Here is a 22,056-nt window from a genome sequence, read left to right on the forward strand (position 1 = left end):
GAGGTAGTAGCTGGCTGCCGCCGCTACCGTCGTGACGTCACGGGTGCCTTGGGCGCTGCTGCGGTGGTTGTGGGGTGGTAGTAGCAGCATCCTGCAGTAAGTCTACTACTGCCTCCACAGCTGACGAGAGCTGCATCCGAGACGCCCGTGACGTCACTGCTGTAGTGGTGGCAGTCTGCTACTACATCCACAGTTACTGCAGCGTAGAGTCAGGTCTATGAAATAATGTGAAATAATTTTGGATCGTATTTTAATTCTTTATTGTTTCAAATCATTCACGTTACAAGAGTACATTTTCCTCAATAAGCTGGCTCCTTTCTGCTGGTGACTTTGGACGAATCTAAATTCCTGAAAAAGAATGAAAAAAATCTAAGTTAAATTCAAAAATTATCTCAGAGTTCAACTCAAGTGTTTGGTCCATCTGTATCACTGTGACGCCAACTCATCGAATGAACTTTCTATGTTACAGGTGGCCAGCTTCAAGTCCAGGCACATCCCTTTGGACAAGAACCAGCATCACCTCCTATTTTACTACGACTGTACGAGACAAATGAAATAAATAACAGCATTACTGAAACTGACTCTCCGATGATTTGCCTCTCTCACTTCCCTCCACTAAAATCAACACACGACTACATGTTTTAGGATCAAGTAATAAGCGTTATATATGGAGGTAGCATAGAGACAGTAAAGATACGACAAGTAACCCCCTAGTAGAAACAAATACCTAAATAAACTTTTACCCAACATGACTCTACCATAATGTATTGATATTCTTTTTGTTAACATTACATAAAAAGTCAAAACTTACCAGATTTATTCCTGTGATCATGAGAAAAAGGGTCCATTTCTCATGCTGTGTGCTGTGACTCCGACTCAGCATGACAGCTGACGGCTGCTTAGCTGATGTCAAGCGCAGATGCAACTAATAGACCGTCTTCCTGCAACAGGGGGAAAAACAGAATTTTGGTTTACATATATCATGGTTACAACAACTCCTCTCTGGACTCTCAACAGTTTTAGGGAGCTGCATAACATCAACTTGCCATGCTTCAAAAGCATTGTGTAGGACAAACAATGTCAACTCAACGTCAAACATTCACAGGTGGAATCAAAGAAAAATAAAGCTTAGATAAATATTCATGCACTTTTAACTCTGTTTCCATATTATTTACTTTACATTTTTATCAATTATTCAAGGACTAAAGAGAAAAGGAGCATTCAGTTGGGATGAATTAGAATATTTATGCCCGTCTTTGAGCAGAAAAAATTGCAAAATCAATGAGGAGATAAAAGAAAAGTATGAACACATCATAAATAACATTTGTAAGATTTCATGAAAATAAATAAAGTAAAACTTTTTTGTAAGCCCTCGTTTCTTCCAGTCCTGCTTCCATGGTATCCTCCATTCTCTTTCGCAATCCTTGGTGCAGCAGAAAGGTTCAAGACATTAAGGATCTCAGAAACTTCAAAATTTATTCTAAATGTAAACAAAAAATTAGAATCCCACTTGAAAAAGTCAAAAATTTTGGTGGCTATTACATTAATAGCAGTTATTCCCTAAGGACAGAAAATGAGCAAACTGGCGCTCTTTTCTATTATAAAAACATCCTCACATGACTTACTGAGTATTATTACTTTCCTCTGTACCCGCAGGAAGAGAGTCATGAACTAGGGCTGCGAGGATGACGGAATGAGGAGCGGGGGGGCTACAATTACTCTCAATGGACTTAATTACATTCACTGCACCAACTTTATGAAAAATATCGATCCATTTTTCATTTGACGCCATTTGAGGCTTTCATTACTACTTCTTTACCAGCCCACTTCACCTTCTTAGTGGTAGGAAGAAAGAGTATTGATCTCAGTGCGGTGTCACCCTTTATGAACTGTTTGTACTTTCATCTAGAAACACATACCACCTACAGACATGATAGTAGTACGACTGTAGAGTGAAGACGCTGGTATCATATTGAGCACTCTTTTTTGAGAGTTTTCATTCTCTCTAGATTAGTGCCGGCTTACTTGCTTATGATGCTATGTATGCTACTTCTGTAATTTTGTAGCTCATGTCTTTTTGCTTGACATTTTATACCCTATGTTTTCCCTGTTTTGGTTGAATAAAAGAATCTGAATCAGATTCAGCATCTTTGGCTAGACACCAAATACCAACAGCCCGATAAAAGTGAAACAGAAAAAAAATTTAGACATCCATTTAAATATGCCTTAGAGAAATGTCAAAAAAAAATTGGCACAAGGTAGTAAATTCAAAATGAGGTTATGTAGATAAGTTTGTGGATGAGACTTATCACGTGTGCGTTCTTCCGCGTCTACGCATAGATAGAGGTGTCTCTAAGATACTATAAGTGACAAATCTATAATTTACAATGACGAACTAGAACAAAAACAAAATAACAACAGCAGTTTCTTACCTCCGCGAAGTCAGAAACAACCACACAAGCCTAACGATAACGAAACGAACGAACTAACGCAGCAAACAACCCGAACCCGTAGTAGTCTCGTTGCAGGGTGTAGCTGGGTGTGTTGCAACTCAGGCGCTAAGGGTAGGCCACTATCTGCATACAGACACTTGGCGGGAAGGCCTACCCGATGCGCCGCAGGCGTTGTCATTCGGCGAGTTGTGGCTGACGGCGCCAGGAGGGTAGGCAATCAGAGGTTTGGGGGCCCCCGGGCCCCATTGTGTTAGTTCAGATGCATCCGGGGATAATGTTCTATGGTCGGGTCGGATTAAGCTGACTCTGACCGCCGGCATTGTGGCCACAAATAGTGTATTTCGACTAACGGAGGAAGAAGAAGAGCGGATAGAACATAAACGTTCACGGTTGGTCGAGCAGATTCCCGCCTCTACGTCACGCAGGTAGTGGGGGTAAAGGTTGGACCAATCAGGAGCCTTTATGTTCTACCCGGCTCTTCTTCTTCCTCCGTTAGTCGAATTACACTATAGGGACGTGGGGTCGAGTAGGACGGTGGCGGCCATGGCGTGCTTGTTGGGGGCTGCCGTTGCTGCTGGAGGACGAGGGCGAGGCGAAGCCGGGGCGGGCGGCTCGGCGGCGTTTAGCCCAGCGGTTCTCAACCTTTTCCGGCTCGCGACCCCAAATTGGCTAACCAAAATTTTCGCGACCCCACAGAAGGATTTCCGCGACCCCATGCGACCCCACACCGAGCCCCCCCCCCCAAAAAAAAACATATATTTTATTTGAAACTAGAGTCATGGTTTTGGGGGATTGTTTATTTATTTCCATCGACTTCCTTGTGGCCGCCGCCACACGCAGGTCATACTGTACGTCGAGTCTATTTCTGTGTTTGATATGTCAAGTCAGAAAATGTCGCTTCTGCCAAGCCGCGACCCCATGCGACCCCAGGCACCTCGCCGCGACCCCACCAAAAAAATTTCGCGACCCCAAGGTTGAGAACCGCTGGTTTAGCCTAAAACGGCGATGTCACTCTGCCTCCGTCACTGCAGGCCCCTGCGGTTCGCAGAACCGTTAAAATCAGGCAAATTAAGTAACTGACCCGGCTCGCGGCTTGAGCAGTAGTACACACCTCTTTCGGGCGACATTTTGGAGCACATGGCTTGAGGTTGACGTTGAGGTCATGTTATGTCAACAAACGCTTTCGAGCGGCAGGCGTCGTCGTGACCTTGGCCTTCTGCCGGCTCACAGCTGACTGACGCTTTCATTTCCGAGCGGAGCCGCGGCCGGAGCGAGCCGAGGCGAGGCTTGCTTGTCGCCGCCGCCCCGGGTCGTAGAGCGTGTCGGAAAGGTTGCCTGCGTCGAAGGCGCCTGATCGCAACACCTTGCTCGCTACCCGACTCCGATGTCTGGATGTCACTCGAAAGAGGAAATTGTGGCCCCGTCATATCAGTCGCCCCACACCACGCCCCACCCCACACCCCACCCTGGGACAAAACGTCATGACACGCTCCGGGCGTGTTTATCTTATCTGATGATTTTCAGGCACGGCACAGGGGGTGCGTCACGACCGTGCGAACCGCATCCAGTCTCTCGCACAGCACCCACTAGCTAGCTGTGGTCGAAGAATTGCATCATTGCATCATTGCATCATTCTTCATCGTTGGGCATAAGTAAGTCTCTCAAAACATTGTAGCGCACACATACTTCTAAATCTTAAATTTTGCCACCCAAAGCAGCTAGAAATGCGAAAATTAACGATGGGTTCTCTGTCAAATTCCTTGCACTCTACCTCGCAACTCATGAGTTAAAGTACGCAGTACTTGCAGCTAGTTAAAAAAAAAAAAAAAAACTGGTTAATTAATATGCATTTCAAAATTCAGGCAACCCTTGTTTTGCCCCTACCTCAGCCATGGGCCAGACCTGTTCCCTTGGTGCCGGTGAAGCATCATTTCCCTGAACTACTATCCCCGTGTGTTGCAGGGACCCTGGAGAAAATGGCGGCGGTGGCAGCAGGAGTGAACCAGGGGATGGAAGAAGGGCAGGGGCAGGAGAGGGAGTGTCGCGAGGCAGACAGGGACGCGTGGAAGAAGTACCGGGACGGTGGACGCACAGACCACGCGAGCGCGCTCCGGCTCGTGAACAGCAAGCACACGCCTAAGCAGCACAAAGGCTTTCATAAAGCCCATCGGGACCGTCACGAACGGCACAATGAGACCCAGAGGATGAGGTACGAGGCGGAGTGGGACTTCTTTAACATCCGCGACCAGCCGGTGCGTGACCTGATGAGGCGGGTCACCGAGCATCAGTACAGGGACGAGGGCGCAGACGTGCCGCCGCCCATCGACCTGACGGGGAAGAGCGCGCGTCACGTGATCGCGGCGGCCAGGCTGCAGCAGGAGACGTGGCTCACGCTCGTCAGGAACATCACGGACGTCCACAGAAGCATCCCGGTCGCTCATACAAAGTCATTCAAAATGCAAACAATTGGAAAGAAGGAGGAGAAGTTCATCCACTTTGGCCCAAGAGAGACCTACGAGGCCAAGTTTGAGGGAAGAGCGTACGAAGTAGAGAGCGAGCACCGCACGGAGGGTGTCGACGAAAAAGAAGTGCCAGCCGATTCCATACCTCAGCTCGGAATGTCATTCGTGATCGGGCTTAACTATTACAACAACGACATCCTGCCTGATCTCAAAGGCATAATGTGCGCCCTCGGGGGAGCCCACCCGGGACCGGGGCAGAGGCGCCTGGCCGACCTGTTCGCCCAGTTCGCGAAGAGCCACTCGCTCGCGGGGGCGCCAGAGCTGAGTGACGAGCAAAGAGACAAGCTCTTCAAGATATGCTTCCTCATCATGGAGAAGGAGCAGGCGCAGTGGCAGTCGAGCTTCTTCAGTAGATTCGTTTGGCAACTGGGGATGAGCGTGTCCTTCGCGCGGCTGATCATCCTCTTTAGGGAGGGTAAGATTACTCTCCACGATGTGTTCAACAGGTACGGCATCTACGGTAATCATCCTAAAATAAAGGGCAAGAGAAACACAATGTTGGAATCTAACGACTGCGTGCGCGCCAGGTGCGACGCTATTGACCAAAAGTACGCGTGGCATATGAGGAGGCCGCTAACCAAAGAGGATGCGGAGGCTGACCTGCGTGAAGTATATGGGGACGAAGAGGGGGTGTAGGTGAAGTCCAGCATCTTGGACAGCTTCATATTCACTACCCAATAGACTGAAATTTTGCATTCACTTGTCACCCGGTGGAGAACCAATAAAGCCTCTCGCCAATTCACTGTTTTGGACAGCCAGCAAAGCAGCCGGTCGTTGTTATTTATCCTGGAACATAGTTCAAATCCTCACTGATTTACTCACAGAAAACATTAGATTCGGAACACGCATATAATATTTACAGGACATTTCCCAGGTAGCAGAACTGCATCATGACCAATGCATATGTCCAATCTAAAATGCGCTTAAAAGGCGCATAGGGCGCTATAATAGCGCTTTAAAGCACCTTATGCGCATTTTAGCCACTGCCAGTTACGGCCTCCGCGGGTATTCGTCACCGAGACCTCAGATGCTCCACCCCGCGGCCCGCGCCTCCACTGCGCGTCGTGCTCCTGTCTGACGGCCCCGCCCCGCCTCACCCCGCTGGGGGCGAGCGCCCCGAGGTGGGCAGACCCGCCGAGCAGCCGAGCCCCGGCGCGGCCTAACCTCCAGGCGCCCAGGTGGAGCGCGCCGCTGGGGGCGAGCGCCCCGAGGTGGGCAGACCCGCCGAGCAGCCGAGCCCCGGCGCGGCCTACACTCCAGGCGCCCAGCGCGCCGCGCGCCCCTCGGCAGCTGTGCGGGTGAGATGCGCGCGCCTCGCGTAGCCGCATGGATGAGCAGACGACGGCGATGGCCAGGGGAAGAGGAGCTGCATTGGCAAGCTTCAAGCCTCCACCGCCGCCCTGCGTGGCGACCGGGAGCACGTGGGAGAGCGGGCGCGCTGTGCATAGCTCAACAACGGCCGCAGAGCGACGTCGGGCAGTTCTACTGTACCAGACTCTATTATACGCCGGTGCGGCTGGTGAGGTGCAGTTTGCAAAAGTCGATCGTCGCTGTCCGTCCGTTTGTCTGGCGTCCACGCCTCGCAGCGCTGTGCGTCAAAAGGAAGCCTGCCTGATACATGACGTCAGCTCTGACTAACTCCCATGCAAAAGGATGTCGAGAAAATAGAGAGGAACGGGAGGGAGGGGCACAAGTAGGGAGCCTGGAGGGGGGAGAGTCGCAGAGACCACGTGACCGAGGACCCGGCGGGTTCAAACGCGTTCTTGAGGTCTGTGAAATGTGTCATACCTGGAGGGCCATTACGGAGCTCCCCCACTACGGTTCGCCTGCGCCTTCTAAACGCCCTGAAACAGGGTGAGGGGGGTAGAGGGGGGCAATTAGAAGGCGCAGGCGAATCGCAGTGAGGGAGCTCCGTAATCCCCCTCCAGGCTGACGCGCACGCGCAGTCCGAGCTAGCAGACGATCAGGCCGGACCCACCGGTGCAGGCTCGGCAGGTATGAGACATTGTGATGGACCTCGCCAAAACACATTGGAAACCGAACCAATCACAGCGCAGCACGTGATCTCTGCGACCCCCCCCCCCCAGCCAGTGGCGAGCAATGCATTAGTGCATTTCATTTGCCCGGCAACTTGCGAGGGGCCGCCTCCGTATTCCCCAGTTGGGTGCGGACCGGCGGACCGTCCCGAGCAGCGACACTGCAGTACTACACGCTGGTGCTGGTGACTTCACAGCTTTGGATACTTTGGTGTAGATGTAAGTACTTACTTGAACTTGAACATTAAAAACACAGGCAGAGAGTCAGTTTAGCAAATGTCTTTGACAAATAAAGTTAGTATTACCTATCGTTCTTCATTTGTGCTAGTGAGTAGGGCGCGCCCGGGGAGAAGAGGTGGGCAGGCTAGCCTTGGTCACGGAAAAAAAGTTGTCGAGGTTCGAGTCTCTTTTTAAAGAGAAACCCTTGCCGTGACTTTTGGTCATAGTCCTGTTGTAGGACAGCGAAGGGCGATTGACCGCCAAAGTGCAAGCGCTGCAGAATGCCGGCGCGGCGGGGATTAACTAATAGTTCGGTAATGTAACCATTAAGGTATGCACCCACTTAGGCACCCTTTAGCAATGTACAGCAGATCAGTATTTAGGGGTAGGGCAAGGGTATTTGGCATAAACCCAATAAATAATACTTAAGTAATAACTAACCATGGTGAAACTAGTAACTTATCAGACACACCCTAGAACCCCCAAAGAACCAATCATTTCAATACTAAAACATTGGTGCATCGGCCGGACGATCCCTTAGCTTGTCCCGTGGCAGTAATTTATTTTGAACCACCTTAAAGTTGCATTGTTTTATTTAAATTTTAAGTTTGCGTCTCAATGCTGCCATGTGCTTCTGTCGATTGGTACTTATTAACTTTTCCTTTGTGTTCCTAGTATTGATTTTATTTCCATGTGTTCTGCAAGAGTTTCCGATTATTTCTAGATGCTATTTTTGATCGTAGCTTAATTTTGAGACGCCAAAATGACGATTATTTTAAAATTCCAAGATGGCGCCGAACACGTTGTGATCGCCGCTAAGATTGGCAGCCATGTTTCGGAAATGCACGTACCGGAAAAGATGCGTTGACCGGATGTTTATTTCTTTTCATGGGCGCAGCCATCTTGAAGGGGCGTCATGTGACAGAGAAAAGTTCATGGGCGCGGCCATTTTGTCCTATAGCAGAATGTTTCTGGACTTTGGTGCTGGAGATGGTCATGCCTTAAGCAGTATTGTGCCTTGTTGCTGTGTACGCAACGAAAGGTTTCATTCATTAAATTATAAAAAGTTAAAAAAATTTAAAAAAGTTAAAAATCTCACGACTTATTGTATTTTGAAAATAATTTTGAGAATCAGGATGGTGAATAATTCTTCTTGTTGAATATTGTGAAGGCCTGTGAAGCACTTTATTTTAAGAGTTTAATACTGAGTACTGAGAAATGATAATTGAGAATACTGAGTTCTGAGAAACGAGTAATAATGTGAATTGAGAATAATATGGTTTTAGTGCAATGAGTGAAGTAAGGCTCTTAAAAACCCGACCCGTGGGTACTCGGGCAACCCGGGTAGGAACCGGGTCAACGGGTTTTCCCGGGTACCCGTGGTACCCGGGTAAACTCGGTGGAACCGCGCCTGCGAGTAGGCAATTTGACATGCTCGTATGTCAAATTGCCTAGCTATAGGCGCGGGGCAGCCGGGTAATACGCCGAGTACCCGCGAAAACCCGTCTACCCGGGAAAACCCGTCGACACGTTTCCTACCCGGGTGCCCGGGTAAGCGGGTTTTCCGGGTACCCGGGTACAAATAAGAGCCCTAGAGTGAAGTTGCACTTGGGATTATTAGCATGTAAGTTTTGTTTTGAAGGCCGAGTAAGTTAGATTTAAGTATTTCTTTTGGATTGGAGATTGAATTGTGATGATTACTGACTGATGATTGAGATGTGATTTGAAAAAAAGTTTTGATGAGATTTAGACTTAAAGGATATTTTCTTCTATGGGAACTTTCTCTGTCGCTGGCAATTTTAAACTATTGTGTTTAAAATTTTAATTCTTTGCTAAAAATAATAAATTAGAAAGTCTGATTTGCTGTACAAAGAATGTTAATTAGGTTGTCAAAGTGTGTTTCTAAAAGAAATTGAAATGAAGAATCTGCCTGGCCGGTGTGCTCGTCGTTGACTCCGTCGGTACGTAAAAATAATTAACTTGTTATGTTCAATTTTGAAAAAAAAATAACTAAGTGACCAGTGACCACTATTTTCAGTGTTGTATATGTGACGTAATGTAGATTGGTATCCGACGTAAAACTTTTCAAATGTTTAAAGCAATACTAGTCAGAATGTCAAGGATTAGAAGAAAAATTAAGCCACCAATCATCTTTCAAATAACTGGCCATATACGCTCTACGACCCTCTGGCAATAGAGTGAGAGAGACAAGCTAGTGGTGTCGTCCGCCGGCCAGTGTGTCTGTCTTTGTCACTCCTCATGGCACTCACAATGAGTGAGTCAAAGACAGAAACACACTCTGGGCCAACCCGATCGTGGCTCTCGGGAACCTCGCCTCCAAGAACAAGAGGTGCGCGGCTCTCGGCGAGCCGCGCTTGGCTATGAAGCTGCGAGTTTGCGACTGCAACTCCTCAATTTGGCCTTGGGACGCTCGACGGCCAAACGCATGGTACAGTAAGGTGCTTTGCAGTACAGCCGCGTGTCAAGCATCCCAGAGAATACACTATTCAGCTGGGCCCGCTTTATCACGATACTGTCGGAAAGCATATGCACCAAATGTAATATAAAACGACTCGCTTCTCGCTAGGGGCTCCACCCCCCGTGCGTGGGCTTTGTCAAGGCCTCGCGTGGCGAGTGCTGCGCCCTCGCGAGCGCTCGGCTTGCTCAGAGCTCGCTTCCGTCACTCTTCGCCTCGCACGCCTTACGTTGAGGGTGTTTTACGGCTATTTAGAGTACCAATCAAAATATTTGATCATCTGTTATCTGTTTCGTGCACTGTAAAATGCTTACGAACTAAATGCTTTGCAACGTTACAACCAAGCGATTGTTTGTAAGGCTAGGAAGGTTCTTACGAACGATTAGTTTGTGTTACGAACTATTTGTTCGTAAGCTTAGCAATTAAGCGAGTAATACAACGCTTCAAAATTCTTCGTAAGCTACGGAGGTTTTGGTTTGCATTACGAACCTATTGTTCGTAAGCAATTTACAGTGTGACTATTTTTCAGAAAAATAAGGTTTGCAACGGTTCTAGGCAGTTCAATGCTCGCTTTGAGCTGTTTTCATCGCTTAGTGCAGAACAAATACAGGAGGGTGAATATGTCTTTTCAAGTCAATTTCCATTTCTGGCTGGGCTGGGAGTGGGGCCGCTCTTCAGTTGGATTTTCAGAGTTGGGGTGTCGTGTGGCTAGTAAAATATTGATTTTCGGTAAAACGATTGTCGTATGTTACAGGAACCCTTCCGCAATGGAGAATACAAGTTTGAGCAGCAGCCCGGAGAAGAAGAAGATGAAGATGGAGTGAGTTTTGGTGAAAACCTTCAACTTTCTTTCTCCTCAATACACGAAATAGACAGGGTGACTGGCTGACAGTGATAGGCAAACAGGCAAATAAATAGGTAAAGGCCAAAATACCATAGTTTTTCAAACTTTTTACAGTAATCGCGCATCTGCAACCCGGCGTTCTACACGGTTTTAGTTGGGGTATAGTACGACCCTTAATTACCGCAAAGGAGAAATATCGAAAATCGCAAACCCGTTCCGTAGAGCGCATGGCGAATCCGCGCCGCGACACTTAAGCCCCTGATGGCCAAATGGGCGGTTTGACACTGGATTTTACTTGCCAGTCCAGAAGCAGAGTCCTTAGGGTCACACATGAGCCGCAAGGCGCCTTCTCCAAGTCGGCGCTGCAGTGCCTCCAACATGACCGTGTGTAAAAGGCTGTTTATTGGCTCTCGAAACGAAAATCGCGATGAGCGACGGGAAAACGTTGTCCGATCGCGTCCATGTTTGTACAAGGTCAAATCTATCATTTAAAGCACCAACCACGGAAACCTCAAAAATGGAAACCCAAAAATGGAATGGCCTACTGAGAGTGGTGCGGTAGTGGTTGAGTATACCATATAGCCCTGAACGACCTCCGTGTGTTGCAGGAGTCCTGGAGGAATGGCGGCGATAGCAGGCGGCAGCCAGGAGGTGGAGATAAAGGAAGAGCAAGAGCCAAAGGAGGAAGAGGGGGAGAGGAAGTGCAGCCCAGAGGACAGAAAAGAGTGGAAGGCGTATCGGGACAGTAACAGCGGTCGGACTAAGAAGATCGTTCAAGAGGGTAACAGTAATACCCACGTCAGTGTTGACGTACAGGTTTTCGATCCGGCAGTGGCGGACGATGAAAACAAAAGGCATGCGCGCATGCTCGCGAGTGCGATCAAGCTCGTCAACCACAGGTACAAGCCCCTGGATCGGGTCACCAGCAACAACCCATATTCGCCCCAAGGCATGAGGCACAACGCCGAGTTGAAGTTTTTCGACATCCGTGACAAGTCAGTGCGTGACCTCATGAGGGATGTCACCAAACACCAGTACCGAAACCCCAAAGACACCAAGAAACCCAAACCCATCGACCTGACAGGGAAGAGCGCGCGGTACGTGATCGCGGCGGAGAGGCTGCGGCAAGAGACGTTGATCACGCTCTGTACGGGCGACATAATAAGCTCAGAAATTCCATACGCTAGAACCCATCCATGGATGGGGCGAGAATTGGGCTTAGGCCCAGAAGAGACCTACGAGGCCAAGTTTGAAGGACCGGGCCTCAAAGAAGTGACCGAGCAAGTTGTGAGCGAGCACCGCATGGAGATAAGTGACAACGAACCTCCCCCCCTTAGCTTGGCAATTCACTTGTTAGACGCCAGTATTATAAATACAACGAAATCCTCGGTTTTTTAAAAGGAGTAATTGGCACACTCGGAGGACCCGCGACTGGGAGGAGGCGCCTGGCTGACCTGTTCATCGAGTTCGCGCACAGCCACTCCCTCGTGGGGGCGCCAGAGCTAAGCGACGAGGAAAGGGGGGAGCTCTTCAAGATATGCTTTCTCATCATGGACAAGAATCAAGCCATGTGGCAGGGGTGCTTCTTCAAGCAGGGGCCCAAGGGGGGCAAGGGAAAGGTATGGCGACTGGGGATGAGCGTGTCCTTCGCGAGGCTGATCATCCTCTTCAGGGAGGGTGTGATCAAACTCAACGATGTGTTTTTCAAGTACGGTATCTACGGTAATCATGACGGCATACTGATGATTAAGAGTAATAAGGCAGTGACTTCAAGGTGCGACGCTATTGATGAAGAATACAGGAAGTATAAGGGAAGGCCCCTAACCCTACAGGACGCAAAAGACGACCTCCGCATCGTGTACGGCGGGGTGGGTTCGCGGCAGGAGAAGAGGTACGAAGCGGAGAGGAAGTACTTCCACAACCGCTTCCTGCGGGTAGACCACCCTTTGTGTGAGTCTGAGTACATGTCGCGGTTTGTATTTGCGTCGTTGCGGGCTTACCCTCTGGAGGGCGATCCCTTGCCTGACGTGGACTCCTACAAGGCTAAACTAAAAGAAATAATGAAGGCCCTCGGGGAAGGCAAACAGGGACAGAGGCGCCTGGCGGAATTGTTCATTAAGTTCAGGACTAGCCACTCCATCTCTGAGGCGGAGGCGTCAGTGCTAGACAAGCAGCAAAAGGAAATATTTACTGCCATGTGGAGGGTGCACTGGCTGTGGCAGTGGGGCTCCTACGAAAGGAAGCTTTGGCCCCTCGGACTGACCGTGTCCTTCGCACGGCTGGTCCTCCTGTTTAAGAAGGGTGAGATTACGCTCGACTATGTGTTCGAAGCGTGCGGCATTAGCCCGAAACATGACTCTGTCGCCTCAGTGCGGGACAAGTGCAAAGATATCGATGATAGATACGCAAGATGTAAAACCGAGTCCGAACTGGACCCGATGAAAGAGCTACGTGAAGTATATGGGGAGGATGAGGATTGGAACTATTATGTAAATAAGCCTCGCCTTTCACTTAAAATTAAAGAGGCGCTGAAAGCTGTGCCTGCCGGTACGGCCCAGCCAGAAAGCCATTGACAGCACGGAAAAAGGAGAAGAAAAGAAAAAGAGAGAGAAGGAGAAAAAGGAGGCAGGGAGATGAAAGAGGAGAAAGAAGGAAAATAAAGGGAAGAGAGAGAAAAAATTAAGGATGTAGGTCCTTTTTTGGAATTGTCAGGCAGCAAGGAAACATTTAAACAAGTAAAATACTTTGTTCTTTGATTCGGAATTTAAAAATTCAAACACTGCTTTTGTACACCAACAGATAAATATAACATTTTTTTATTCTTTGAAAGCTTTTAAAAAGGCAGATTATTTACTTCCTCCACAGGTCACAACAATAATTCGAACTCCAGAATTTTTTGTTATCTCGTTTCGCTCGCGGTGATGGGTGACCTCTTATGTCACCTTACTTAGATTTGTGGTTGGTCAACATTTTTAGCTCGTAATGTTCAGAAAATTGTTTGTTCACTTCGCTCGCGGTGACTTCTGATTCCCCTTTTCTCTTAGCATATGGTTATGGTCCCAATTTTAAATCATAATTATCAAAAAAACAATTCGCTCGCTTTGCTTGCGAAAGCTTCTGCTTTCATCTGACTCTGAGGCATCAGAAGCCTTGTTCAAGTGTGCTCTACCATTTTGGAAAACGGGTGTTTGTACTTTCAAAATTTGCGTATTTTCATTAAATTCCCCGCAGTGGCGCCAAGACGATTTTCGCGAGGTGCAGCAAGCCGGAGGCACAACACCCGGTTATTCCACCCACACACCTGGTTATCCCCCCCCCCTTCGTTTTCCCTATTTCCAAATGTTTTTCAGCTGGATTATTTTTTGACGCTGTTAGCAAAGATTAGCTTTCTTACTTAACACGCCCACTTAGGCAGGGACACCAGTGGCGGACTGGGTAGGTGGAGCGCGCCGATGGAGGCGAGCGCATCGAGGTGAGCAGACCCGCCGTGCAGCCGAGCCCCCACGGAAAAAAGAGAATTAGTCCTCACAACTAACATATTAGCTAATTCTGGGATAGACAACCTTAAAGTCGCTGTGGCAGCTAAGAGTTGGTTGTCACAGCCAAGAGTTAGTTGACACAGCGAAGCTGTCGCTGCAGGAGCCAATCGGTTCGTTCAGACAACTAATTGGGTGTTTCGCTGTCAGAACGAACCGATTGGCTCCTGCAGCGACAGCTTCGCTGTGGCAACTAACTCTTGGCTGTGGCAACCAACTATTAGCTGCCACAGCGAATTTATTGACTATCCCAAAATCACCTAATTTATTAGTTGTGACAGCTAATTCTTTTTTTTCCGTGCCGGCGCGGCCTACCCTCAGGCGCGGTATAAGGAGGGGGCGACAGGAGGGGGCGATGCACTGTGGGTTGCCTACATACAGGGGTTTTGTAGCACAAATTGCCTACCTTTCAGGCGGCTCTCTACAGACGATGGGGGGGGGCGATCGCCCCCCCCCCCTTATACCGCGCCTGCCTACCCTCACTGATAAACTAAGTGTTCAACTGCTCAACACTTGTAAGTGTGCAACTGCAAGCTGAATACTAGCAAGTGTGCAACTCCGCAGTCGTACACTTGCAAGTGTTAAACTCGGTAGATGTGTACTTGCAAGTGTGCAACTCCTCGGTTGCACACTTCCTTAGATTGGACGCTTACTGTGTAGGAAGTGTTCAACCAAAGAGTTGCACACTTGCAAGTGCACACCTACCGAGTTGCACACTTGCAAGTATTGAACTTACAGTTGCACACTTAGAAGTGTTGAGCAGTTGAACACTTAGTTTATCAGTGCTCCAGGCGCCCAGGTGAAGCGCGCCGCTGGAGGCGAGCGCCCCGAGGGGAGCAGACCCGCCGTGCAGCCGAGCCCCGGCGCGGCCTACCCTGCAGCCCAGCCGGTCTGTGTCGGTCTGTGTAGTTAATCCGTAAGCATGTATGTATGCATTGATTGCTTTCGTCTCACTTTTTAGCTAAACTTGGGTGTCTTGATATCGTAAACTAGATGGGTGACAAATTTTAGCATGTTTAGGAATCAACATGAGGTTGATGTGGGTGAATAAGACGTGTTAATACGAATTAGCAGACGCGCGAGCTTCGCCCCATGGAACATAAAGCCAAAGCGGTCAGATCGCAGCAATGATTGCTGATATATCAGCGTACAATGTACACTGTTAAGTTTTCCGAGCACCTCACTCTCATCTGCAGAGAGAACGCTTGCTGTCTGCTGTGGTCTGGGCGGTTCAGCTCCACCGGGTTGGCAGGCAGCCCAAACAACGTGGCTGCCGGAGCGGTTGTGGTGGGCCGCTAGCAAGCGCACCCGCGCGGCGGCAGTGGCGACAGTGAACACGCGTCATCGCCGTGGCAACCGTCTGCCGGACTTAACCTCACTGTCTGGTCTGCCCGATACGAACAAAAACTAACACGGGAGAACGCGGACACGCAAAACGCTTTCAATGTGGGGGCACCTGAAAGTGTTACATTCATGTGTGTTCTCAAAATATATGTTTTCTTCGGCACCTCATTGGTCTTCCCGTTGAATGTGCATTAGCCTTCGCAACCAATGCGTCTACCATAGCCTTAGCTGGTCGCATACCGGCGAAGCCATAAGCTCCTCCCCTCCGCTCCTCCCTCACTACTAACTCATTTTTTCCGTGTATTCAATATAGCTCAGGGCGAGCCTATAAAGAAGCCATAGCAGGATGTCTCCGCAAACTACTTTACAGAACTGCCACCACCGACGCAATAGGAAGTAGTTCTTTGAAGGGAAACCTCCGGTACACCTACACCATGCCATAAAAAAATTATGCGCCCACTTTTAAATGTTTTTGCAACAGTAACTGCATCGGGTTTCTTTTCCTTCTGCATTGCCCGGGGCCCGGGGGGTCACCGAGGGGAACACACCGGTTAAACAAGGCGCAGAAGGATCACGTGATTTCACCCTGCGTCGTGATTGGATGTTTGCCGTCTTGGCCGAGACGAGACCGGGCAGCGGCGCTGGCAACTACAATGTCGTCAGCTGTCAGTGCCTCCGCATCGCCCGGTCAGGGCAGACGCAGCTTCTCTTTTCCGACTCCTAATGCCGCATTCGGCCGCATCGGCGGCGCATCCAGGCACGGCACGCCAGCCGTTATTTAATTGGATTACATCGTTGGATATCTTGCTTGTATTTTGTGAATGTAAGTAATTCCGCGACCCTCTCCCGGTATTGTGAGAATCGAGAATGTGCTACAACCGTCCAGTGAAGAAACTATGATGGTCGTTTCCACGCTCAGCGCAGCGTATGCTCAAAGGGGGGGGGGGGGTTCCATTTGAAACTTTAGGCCGTATGGTATGGTATCAATCGACCGACTGCAACCCGGCGAGTGTCTCAAGGTTAAAGCCTGAGCGTACCCGTCGAGCGTAGAAATGACCAATTCTGAACTAGGTAGAGACATTCCGTAGAGCCCCGAGAGTGCTCTAAGGTATGCATACCCGCTGAACAGCTCTGCCGCCGGAGGAGTCCACCACCCAGGCGTGCTAAGCTCTGTTTGTAAAAAGCTTGAAGAATTATATGTATCACTGTAGAAAACATAATTTAGGTTTTATTGCAACATTACAAGCACTATGTATCGACTTGGAGTTTACCGACGAGTAAGATTGCGGGGTGTCATAAATTTACGACATATTACAACATAGTGATACAAAATATGTCCTAAATTTTTTTGACCGTTGTTGTTTGTAATCACAAAACAAATGCTTTTTTACAAGCGTAATATGCCAAACTTCGTTGTTTCGAAGAATCTCTGTATGTGGCCGATAAGCTTTTGACTACAGTGCGCACGTTTCAGTGCCACTCATCGTAAGTTGGGGTGGCCGGGGTCAGTTGGGGTCATTCGGTCTAGGCCAGTCTTGGAGTTGCATCTCTCCTCTCTGCACTGTGAAAAATATCGGCGTAAATTTACAAAATCTTTTTAAACCCGAATTATAATTTAAATAGTAAATTTACGAGAGCACATTTTTTACTCGCCAGTGGATTTTAAGCAAGGGGTCCCCCACTTCCAAAATAGGTGAACAACGAGTTGCTGAGTCGCCGAGGTGCCGAGTTGCCGCGTTGCCGCGAGTAGGGCGCGAGTTGGGATCAATTTTTAGAGAGTTTCACGCGATTTTGGCGCGAGTTTTCGCGATTTTGACACGAGTTTTCGCGAGTTTTCGCTAGCTTTTAGCATAGGGCTCTGCGTGTGTACCTGGCTATTTACACTGTTTGCATCTTTTTGTAGGTGTTCAGGAGATGACGCATACATGTACACACTTGGGTTGCTCGAGTAAATGCATTTGTTTTTTAGGGCAAACGTTCGTGATGAGTTAAACCTACGTTTCATTTGGATAAATTTGTGCGCAAATCTGTAGGCCTATGATTACGTACAAATGAACACAAGCAGTGTTTAAAGCAGAAACGTTTGAAGAAAATGATTGCTTAAAATCGTACAAATAAACGATACAATTCCAGTTAGTGTGTCGAACTGGGTAGCATTCGAACACTGTAAAGTGTGTGCTCAAATGACGCACATAAGAGTAACAATGTATCATGCAAAGAAAAGTGTGACAACCATGGCATACACAGGATAGTGTGTAAAACGTGTATACATGTCCGACACGCACTTTTCAGTGTTCGAATGCCACACACTTCTGTTTGTACATCAGGCTTCTAACCACTCTAACTGTACACGCCCCTGTACTGTACTAAAATAACGCGCGGTGAACGTAACCTCGAGGTGATGCGAGGGAAAGTTGGGCGACGTATAATATACGATCTCTTGTTCGACGCTCCCTCAACTTGCTGAGGTGACCCACCCAGCTTGAAGCAAGCGCTCTCATTCGCGAGGCCTCTCGAGACTTTTATCGTGCGTTGACACCTTTATTTGTTCCTCCTCTTAATCCTTATTCGGCATGCACTATGTTCCAGGAACCCTTAAAAAATGGCGCTGTCGATAGAGGGAGACATAGAGAATCGATTTCAGAAGAGCCTCCTGAACGCCCGGCTACAAGTGGCCGCAGCTGATGGTAAAGTCAATGAAGTAAACGACCTCGTACAAAAAGGTGCGGAAGTCAATTTCCGAGACTCGGATGGAAACTCTTACCTCCACTTTGTGGCTTGGCAGGGCTCTGAGGTCATGTTCCAGTGTCTCATTAATAACGGTGCCAAGATGAGTATTGAAAACAACATGCACGAGACGGCTCTCGACGTGGCGTTCAGTGCTAAAAAAGACGGCATTGTAAAACTAATTGCAGCAGAAATGATTAAAAAGACTGACGAACTCGGCTTCGAAAACTATAAGCAACAGAAGAAGATAAATGAACTGCAAACTCTAAAAGGGCAGAAGCAGGAAGTCGGGTTGTATCCTGCTACTCTTAGAAAGGACTACAATTACAACTACGAAGATAGAGAGATTGACACTTTGATGAATATTTTGTGTGTTCCTTTAGAGCAAGACTGTTTAAAAGAAAAAAATATAAGATTCTGCGTCATATTTTCCATAAGTTGCGATAAGAACCAAACTAAAGAAATATTTCTGATCCAGAGTGAGGAAGAGAAGACTTTCTTTACGACATCCTGGAGTCAGGTTCAGGTAAATGAGGGTAAAATAACAGAGGAAAACTCGGTTAAAATTTGTTGCAATAATAATGAGCATGACCCTATAACCTCTGCGTTAGCGCGATCATTTATTATAATGTCTGAATCACGCAAGAAAACTTACCCAAATATTTGGAATAAAGAAAACATTCAAAATTTAATGAGGTCGCGCAAAGTGACACACGAGGACTGGAGAGTGTTTTTCGCCAACCTTATTTACGAATTAGAGAGAACCCACCAAAAAGCGGTGAAATGGCTAAGTTTCTTGAAGGTTAAAAGTGAAAACGAGTACAGACAAGCAAATATTCTGATATTTTTTCTTGAGACATTTGCCGCACAGGATTCCTATTTTCAGATTCCAGTAACGAGGGCTGCACCAGAAAGATTAACGGAATTGAGAGAACTTAAGAAAAATTACTTGCGAAGAATTAGTCAGATGCTGCTTTCAGAAGGAAATCAGATTGATGTCGTGTCAATTTCCTCGACAATGCGGACGAATATTCTGAAAAAGTCACCGTCCTTTCAAGTTCAACCAGAAAGTATCATAGTTTCTGTCAATGACGACCTAGGTTTGGACATTTCGGAACTTTTTAGTGCGTTGAAAGACTTTGCCCAAAGTGTGGTAGATTATATGGAGAATAAAATACCTGGGAAACTGCCAAAAAATACACAGGAAGTATTCAAAAAATTAGAAGAAAATGCGTCAGAATTTTGCCCTGCGAAAGGACGTCGTTTGAGGCAGATTGATCAAGCAATCAAGGCATTTTCCATGGATGTTAACAAATTGGGCGAAGATGGGAATCGACTCCAAAGTGTTTTGTTCAACTTGCTTGTTAATGTCTTCCCCCGACTAGAGATATCTCCCTTGCGTGACAGTCGAGTGCGTCATCTAAGAAATGAGGTCATGCACAATTTTCATAATCAGAAAGGTACTGAATTAAGTCAAAAAGTTCCGTGTGTTATTCACGATCTGTATAGGTACCAGTTGGCATTAAAGATGCACGAAGTGCTTAAAAAGCGTGGAGACAACCGGGAACTTGCAGGACTTAAAGAGGAATTGTCGAACATAATGAAGACTGTGGGAGAACACTACGTTAACTTCAACTTGGGCATCAGTACTGGGAAAGGAGACATTCTCTACGATTCTTGTGATTCGTCTCGGACGAGGGAGCAAATACCTAAAATTGTTCAAACATATGTAGACTGCATAGCACCAATATTTGACAGTTGTAGCCATGAGGAAGAAGAGGATGATGTCGTTTCCTCACCACGCCTTGGAGGCTTACAAAAAAGAGAGATATTTGAAAAATTCTTGGCTATTCGGAATTCTACAGAAACTTCAGATCATGATCGCGTTCAGTCATTATGCTTTGAACTAGAAGACAAACTCCTACAGCATGGTATAGTGGAAGCCACTTCGGCAGTGGAAAATGCTTTTCATAGTTCTAATAAGCAGGAAAATACGACACTGGTGACAACAATTCAGCAGGAAGTAGAGGGACTTTTCAACGTACATTTATCTACACGTGAGTTTAGAGACAAGTTGTCGTGTCAGGATGTAATTGTTTTGCTCGAAGGGTTAATTAATAACCCATCTTATTCTTTTGGCAAGCATGCAGAGCAAATTGATCTGTGTTCGGAGGGAAGAAAGTTCATTGAGGAAAAATTGACCTTAATAGTCAATGAGGAAGCAGTTGATGTAAAATGGCATGGAAAACGCGTAAAAGTAAAAAAATCGACTGTTGTTCTAAGTTTACTTAAAATTTTGAGCGAAGTGCAAAGAGCTTATCAGGTGAAATTTGATTCAATAGTAGCAGCGTTTGAAGACCCTGAGTTCGTTTCTTATTTGGTGGAGAAGGAGATGAGAGAACAAGCTACTCTCTCGATCCACGAGCTGGCTAAAGAGCTACCAAAGTTAAGATTCCTTGCCCCTTTCATAGCTTCTCTTGTCATCAAGCGGAAAGATTTTTGTTCTCTTGATGAGAGTTCACGTACAATTCTGTTGGAAATGCTGTTGCATGGCTCCTCGGATATAACATACGTTAAGGACTTCGTTGCTCTGAACAAAGATGAAGTGACCCAGACTATGTTCAACATTGTTGCTGAAGGTGAAGGTGTGGGTGAAGAGAAAGCTATATTTATTTTAGTTGATATTGCTTTCAAGGGCAACCTCGGTGTCGTGTTTAACAACTTGAAAGATAAAAACAGTGATTTAAAATCAAGACATATTATGGAGCATAGAATCATGTATCTATTTAACAAAGCATTGCTGGAAACAATTAATGCGGGAAAGTTGCATGATGCCGAAAATTTAATTAACGAGATAGAGAAAATTTCCCTGGACATGGCCAACAGTACTACTACCCTAAACTTGCTGAGAGCCAAGCTTCTCATTATTACAGGAAGAAGTTTGTGTAAAAACGGTAAAGACACAGCCAACAAAGGTAAAGGTAAAGACTGTTATACCAAAGCCCAAAATATATTGACCGCATTAATAGATTCCTTTGGTGAGAATGTAACGAATAAATACTACATGCTGGCTTTGTCGAGATTAGCGTATACTTGCCACCTTTTGGGAAAGTGTACCAATAATCCTATAGACCAACACAAACTGAATGAGAGTGCTTTAAAATATTCAGAACAGTTGTGGCGTGTTTTGTGGCAAACCATTTCAATGAGCAGAAAAGATCCTCCAGATTTCATTACCGTCCTGAACAGAGCAGATGATTCACAGAAGTATAGAAAACTCATGAAGAGCGGAGAATTTTGGAAATATTTGAACGTACCGAAAATTCGTCAGTGTGTAGGGCTATATACTGGTCTTAAAGGAAAGTATTTGGAAGACCCTAAACTCTTGGAAGAGGCTATAGAGATTCTACGCGAGATTTACGATGTTACTGCTGCGAAACGGAAAGATGATTTCACGTCCCGGCGTCTAGTTGGAATCTTAAAACACACAGCAAATAATTACAAGGACCTTTCTCTCGTCGTTAATGACTTCGAAAGAAAGTCCTTTTATCAACTGAAACGCTTCGAACTTACGTTAATGCACTACAGTTCAGGTTTAGAATGTTTCGGTTTCGATCCAAACCATACGAAAAACTGCTATCGAATGGCAAAGCAATGTAAGGACGCATGTACCCGTGGTAGAAGTCCGGCGGGGGCCAGAGGTAGAAAACGACTCTACTCCGGCCCTGACAGAGGGGATGACCCAAAACGGATGCGGCCCGAGACCAGAGACCCCTATACTCGTCATGATGCGTTAACGATGCCCATGAACTACCAAGGTCAGCGAGGAGAGCAGGAACGAGGGCAGGGGCGGGAGCAAGGGCGAGGGCAGCGGCGAGTGCAGGGGCAGGGGCGGGGTC

General features: G+C 47.2%; 3 protein-coding genes and 2 long non-coding RNA genes across 8 annotated transcripts in view; 4 read left to right on the plus strand and 1 right to left on the minus strand.

Annotated features, from left to right (window-relative positions):
* Positions 1-6: 6 nt before the first annotated feature.
* Positions 7-577, plus strand: LOC127748998 (uncharacterized). Of its 2 annotated transcripts, none has more exons than XR_008010899.1 (2): positions 7-227; positions 470-577. It is a non-coding gene; the product is annotated as an uncharacterized LOC127748998 (long non-coding RNA). The 2 variants fall into 2 exon arrangements; XR_008010898.1 differs by having other exon boundaries at positions 7-213.
* LOC113213764 (uncharacterized) lies at positions 237-2,659 on the minus strand. The gene is made up of 3 exons (XR_003303776.2): positions 2,433-2,659; positions 812-941; positions 237-348 (listed from the first exon to the last, which is right to left on the minus strand). It is a non-coding gene; the product is annotated as an uncharacterized LOC113213764 (long non-coding RNA).
* A 1,359-nt stretch (positions 2,660-4,018) lies between these two features.
* Positions 4,019-5,732, plus strand: LOC113213709 (uncharacterized). The gene is made up of 2 exons (XM_026432845.2): positions 4,019-4,105; positions 4,416-5,732. Exon 2 carries the CDS (start codon positions 4,430-4,432, stop codon positions 5,609-5,611), a length of 1,182 nt encoding a protein of 393 aa, XP_026288630.1. The 5' UTR covers positions 4,019-4,105; positions 4,416-4,429; the 3' UTR covers positions 5,612-5,732.
* Positions 5,733-7,095: 1,363 nt separating this feature from the next.
* Positions 7,096-13,390, plus strand: LOC113213763 (uncharacterized). 3 transcript variants are annotated; one of them, XM_052265265.1, is made up of 3 exons: positions 7,096-7,230; positions 10,461-10,526; positions 11,159-13,390. In XM_052265265.1, exon 3 carries the CDS (start codon positions 12,101-12,103, stop codon positions 13,121-13,123), a length of 1,023 nt encoding a protein of 340 aa, XP_052121225.1. In that variant the 5' UTR covers positions 7,096-7,230; positions 10,461-10,526; positions 11,159-12,100; the 3' UTR covers positions 13,124-13,390. The 3 variants fall into 2 exon arrangements, with proteins under 3 accessions (XP_052121226.1, XP_052121225.1, XP_026288710.1); XM_052265266.1 differs by having other exon boundaries at positions 10,461-10,536.
* Positions 13,391-14,648: 1,258 nt separating this feature from the next.
* Positions 14,649-22,056, plus strand: part of LOC127748994 (uncharacterized) — a 9,279-nt gene continuing 1,871 nt past the window's right edge. The window contains exons 1-2 of the mRNA XM_052265222.1: positions 14,649-16,253; positions 18,020-22,042. Coding sequence (XP_052121182.1) covers positions 18,033-22,042 — 4,010 coding nt within the window. The 5' untranslated portion in view covers positions 14,649-16,253; positions 18,020-18,032. The remainder of the gene's footprint in view (positions 16,254-18,019; positions 22,043-22,056) is intronic.

Source organism: Frankliniella occidentalis, unplaced genomic scaffold (genome assembly GCF_000697945.3).
Source record: "Frankliniella occidentalis isolate FOCC.00 unplaced genomic scaffold, Focc_3.1 Scaffold25, whole genome shotgun sequence".
Taxonomy (NCBI): Eukaryota; Metazoa; Arthropoda; class Insecta; order Thysanoptera; family Thripidae; genus Frankliniella; species Frankliniella occidentalis.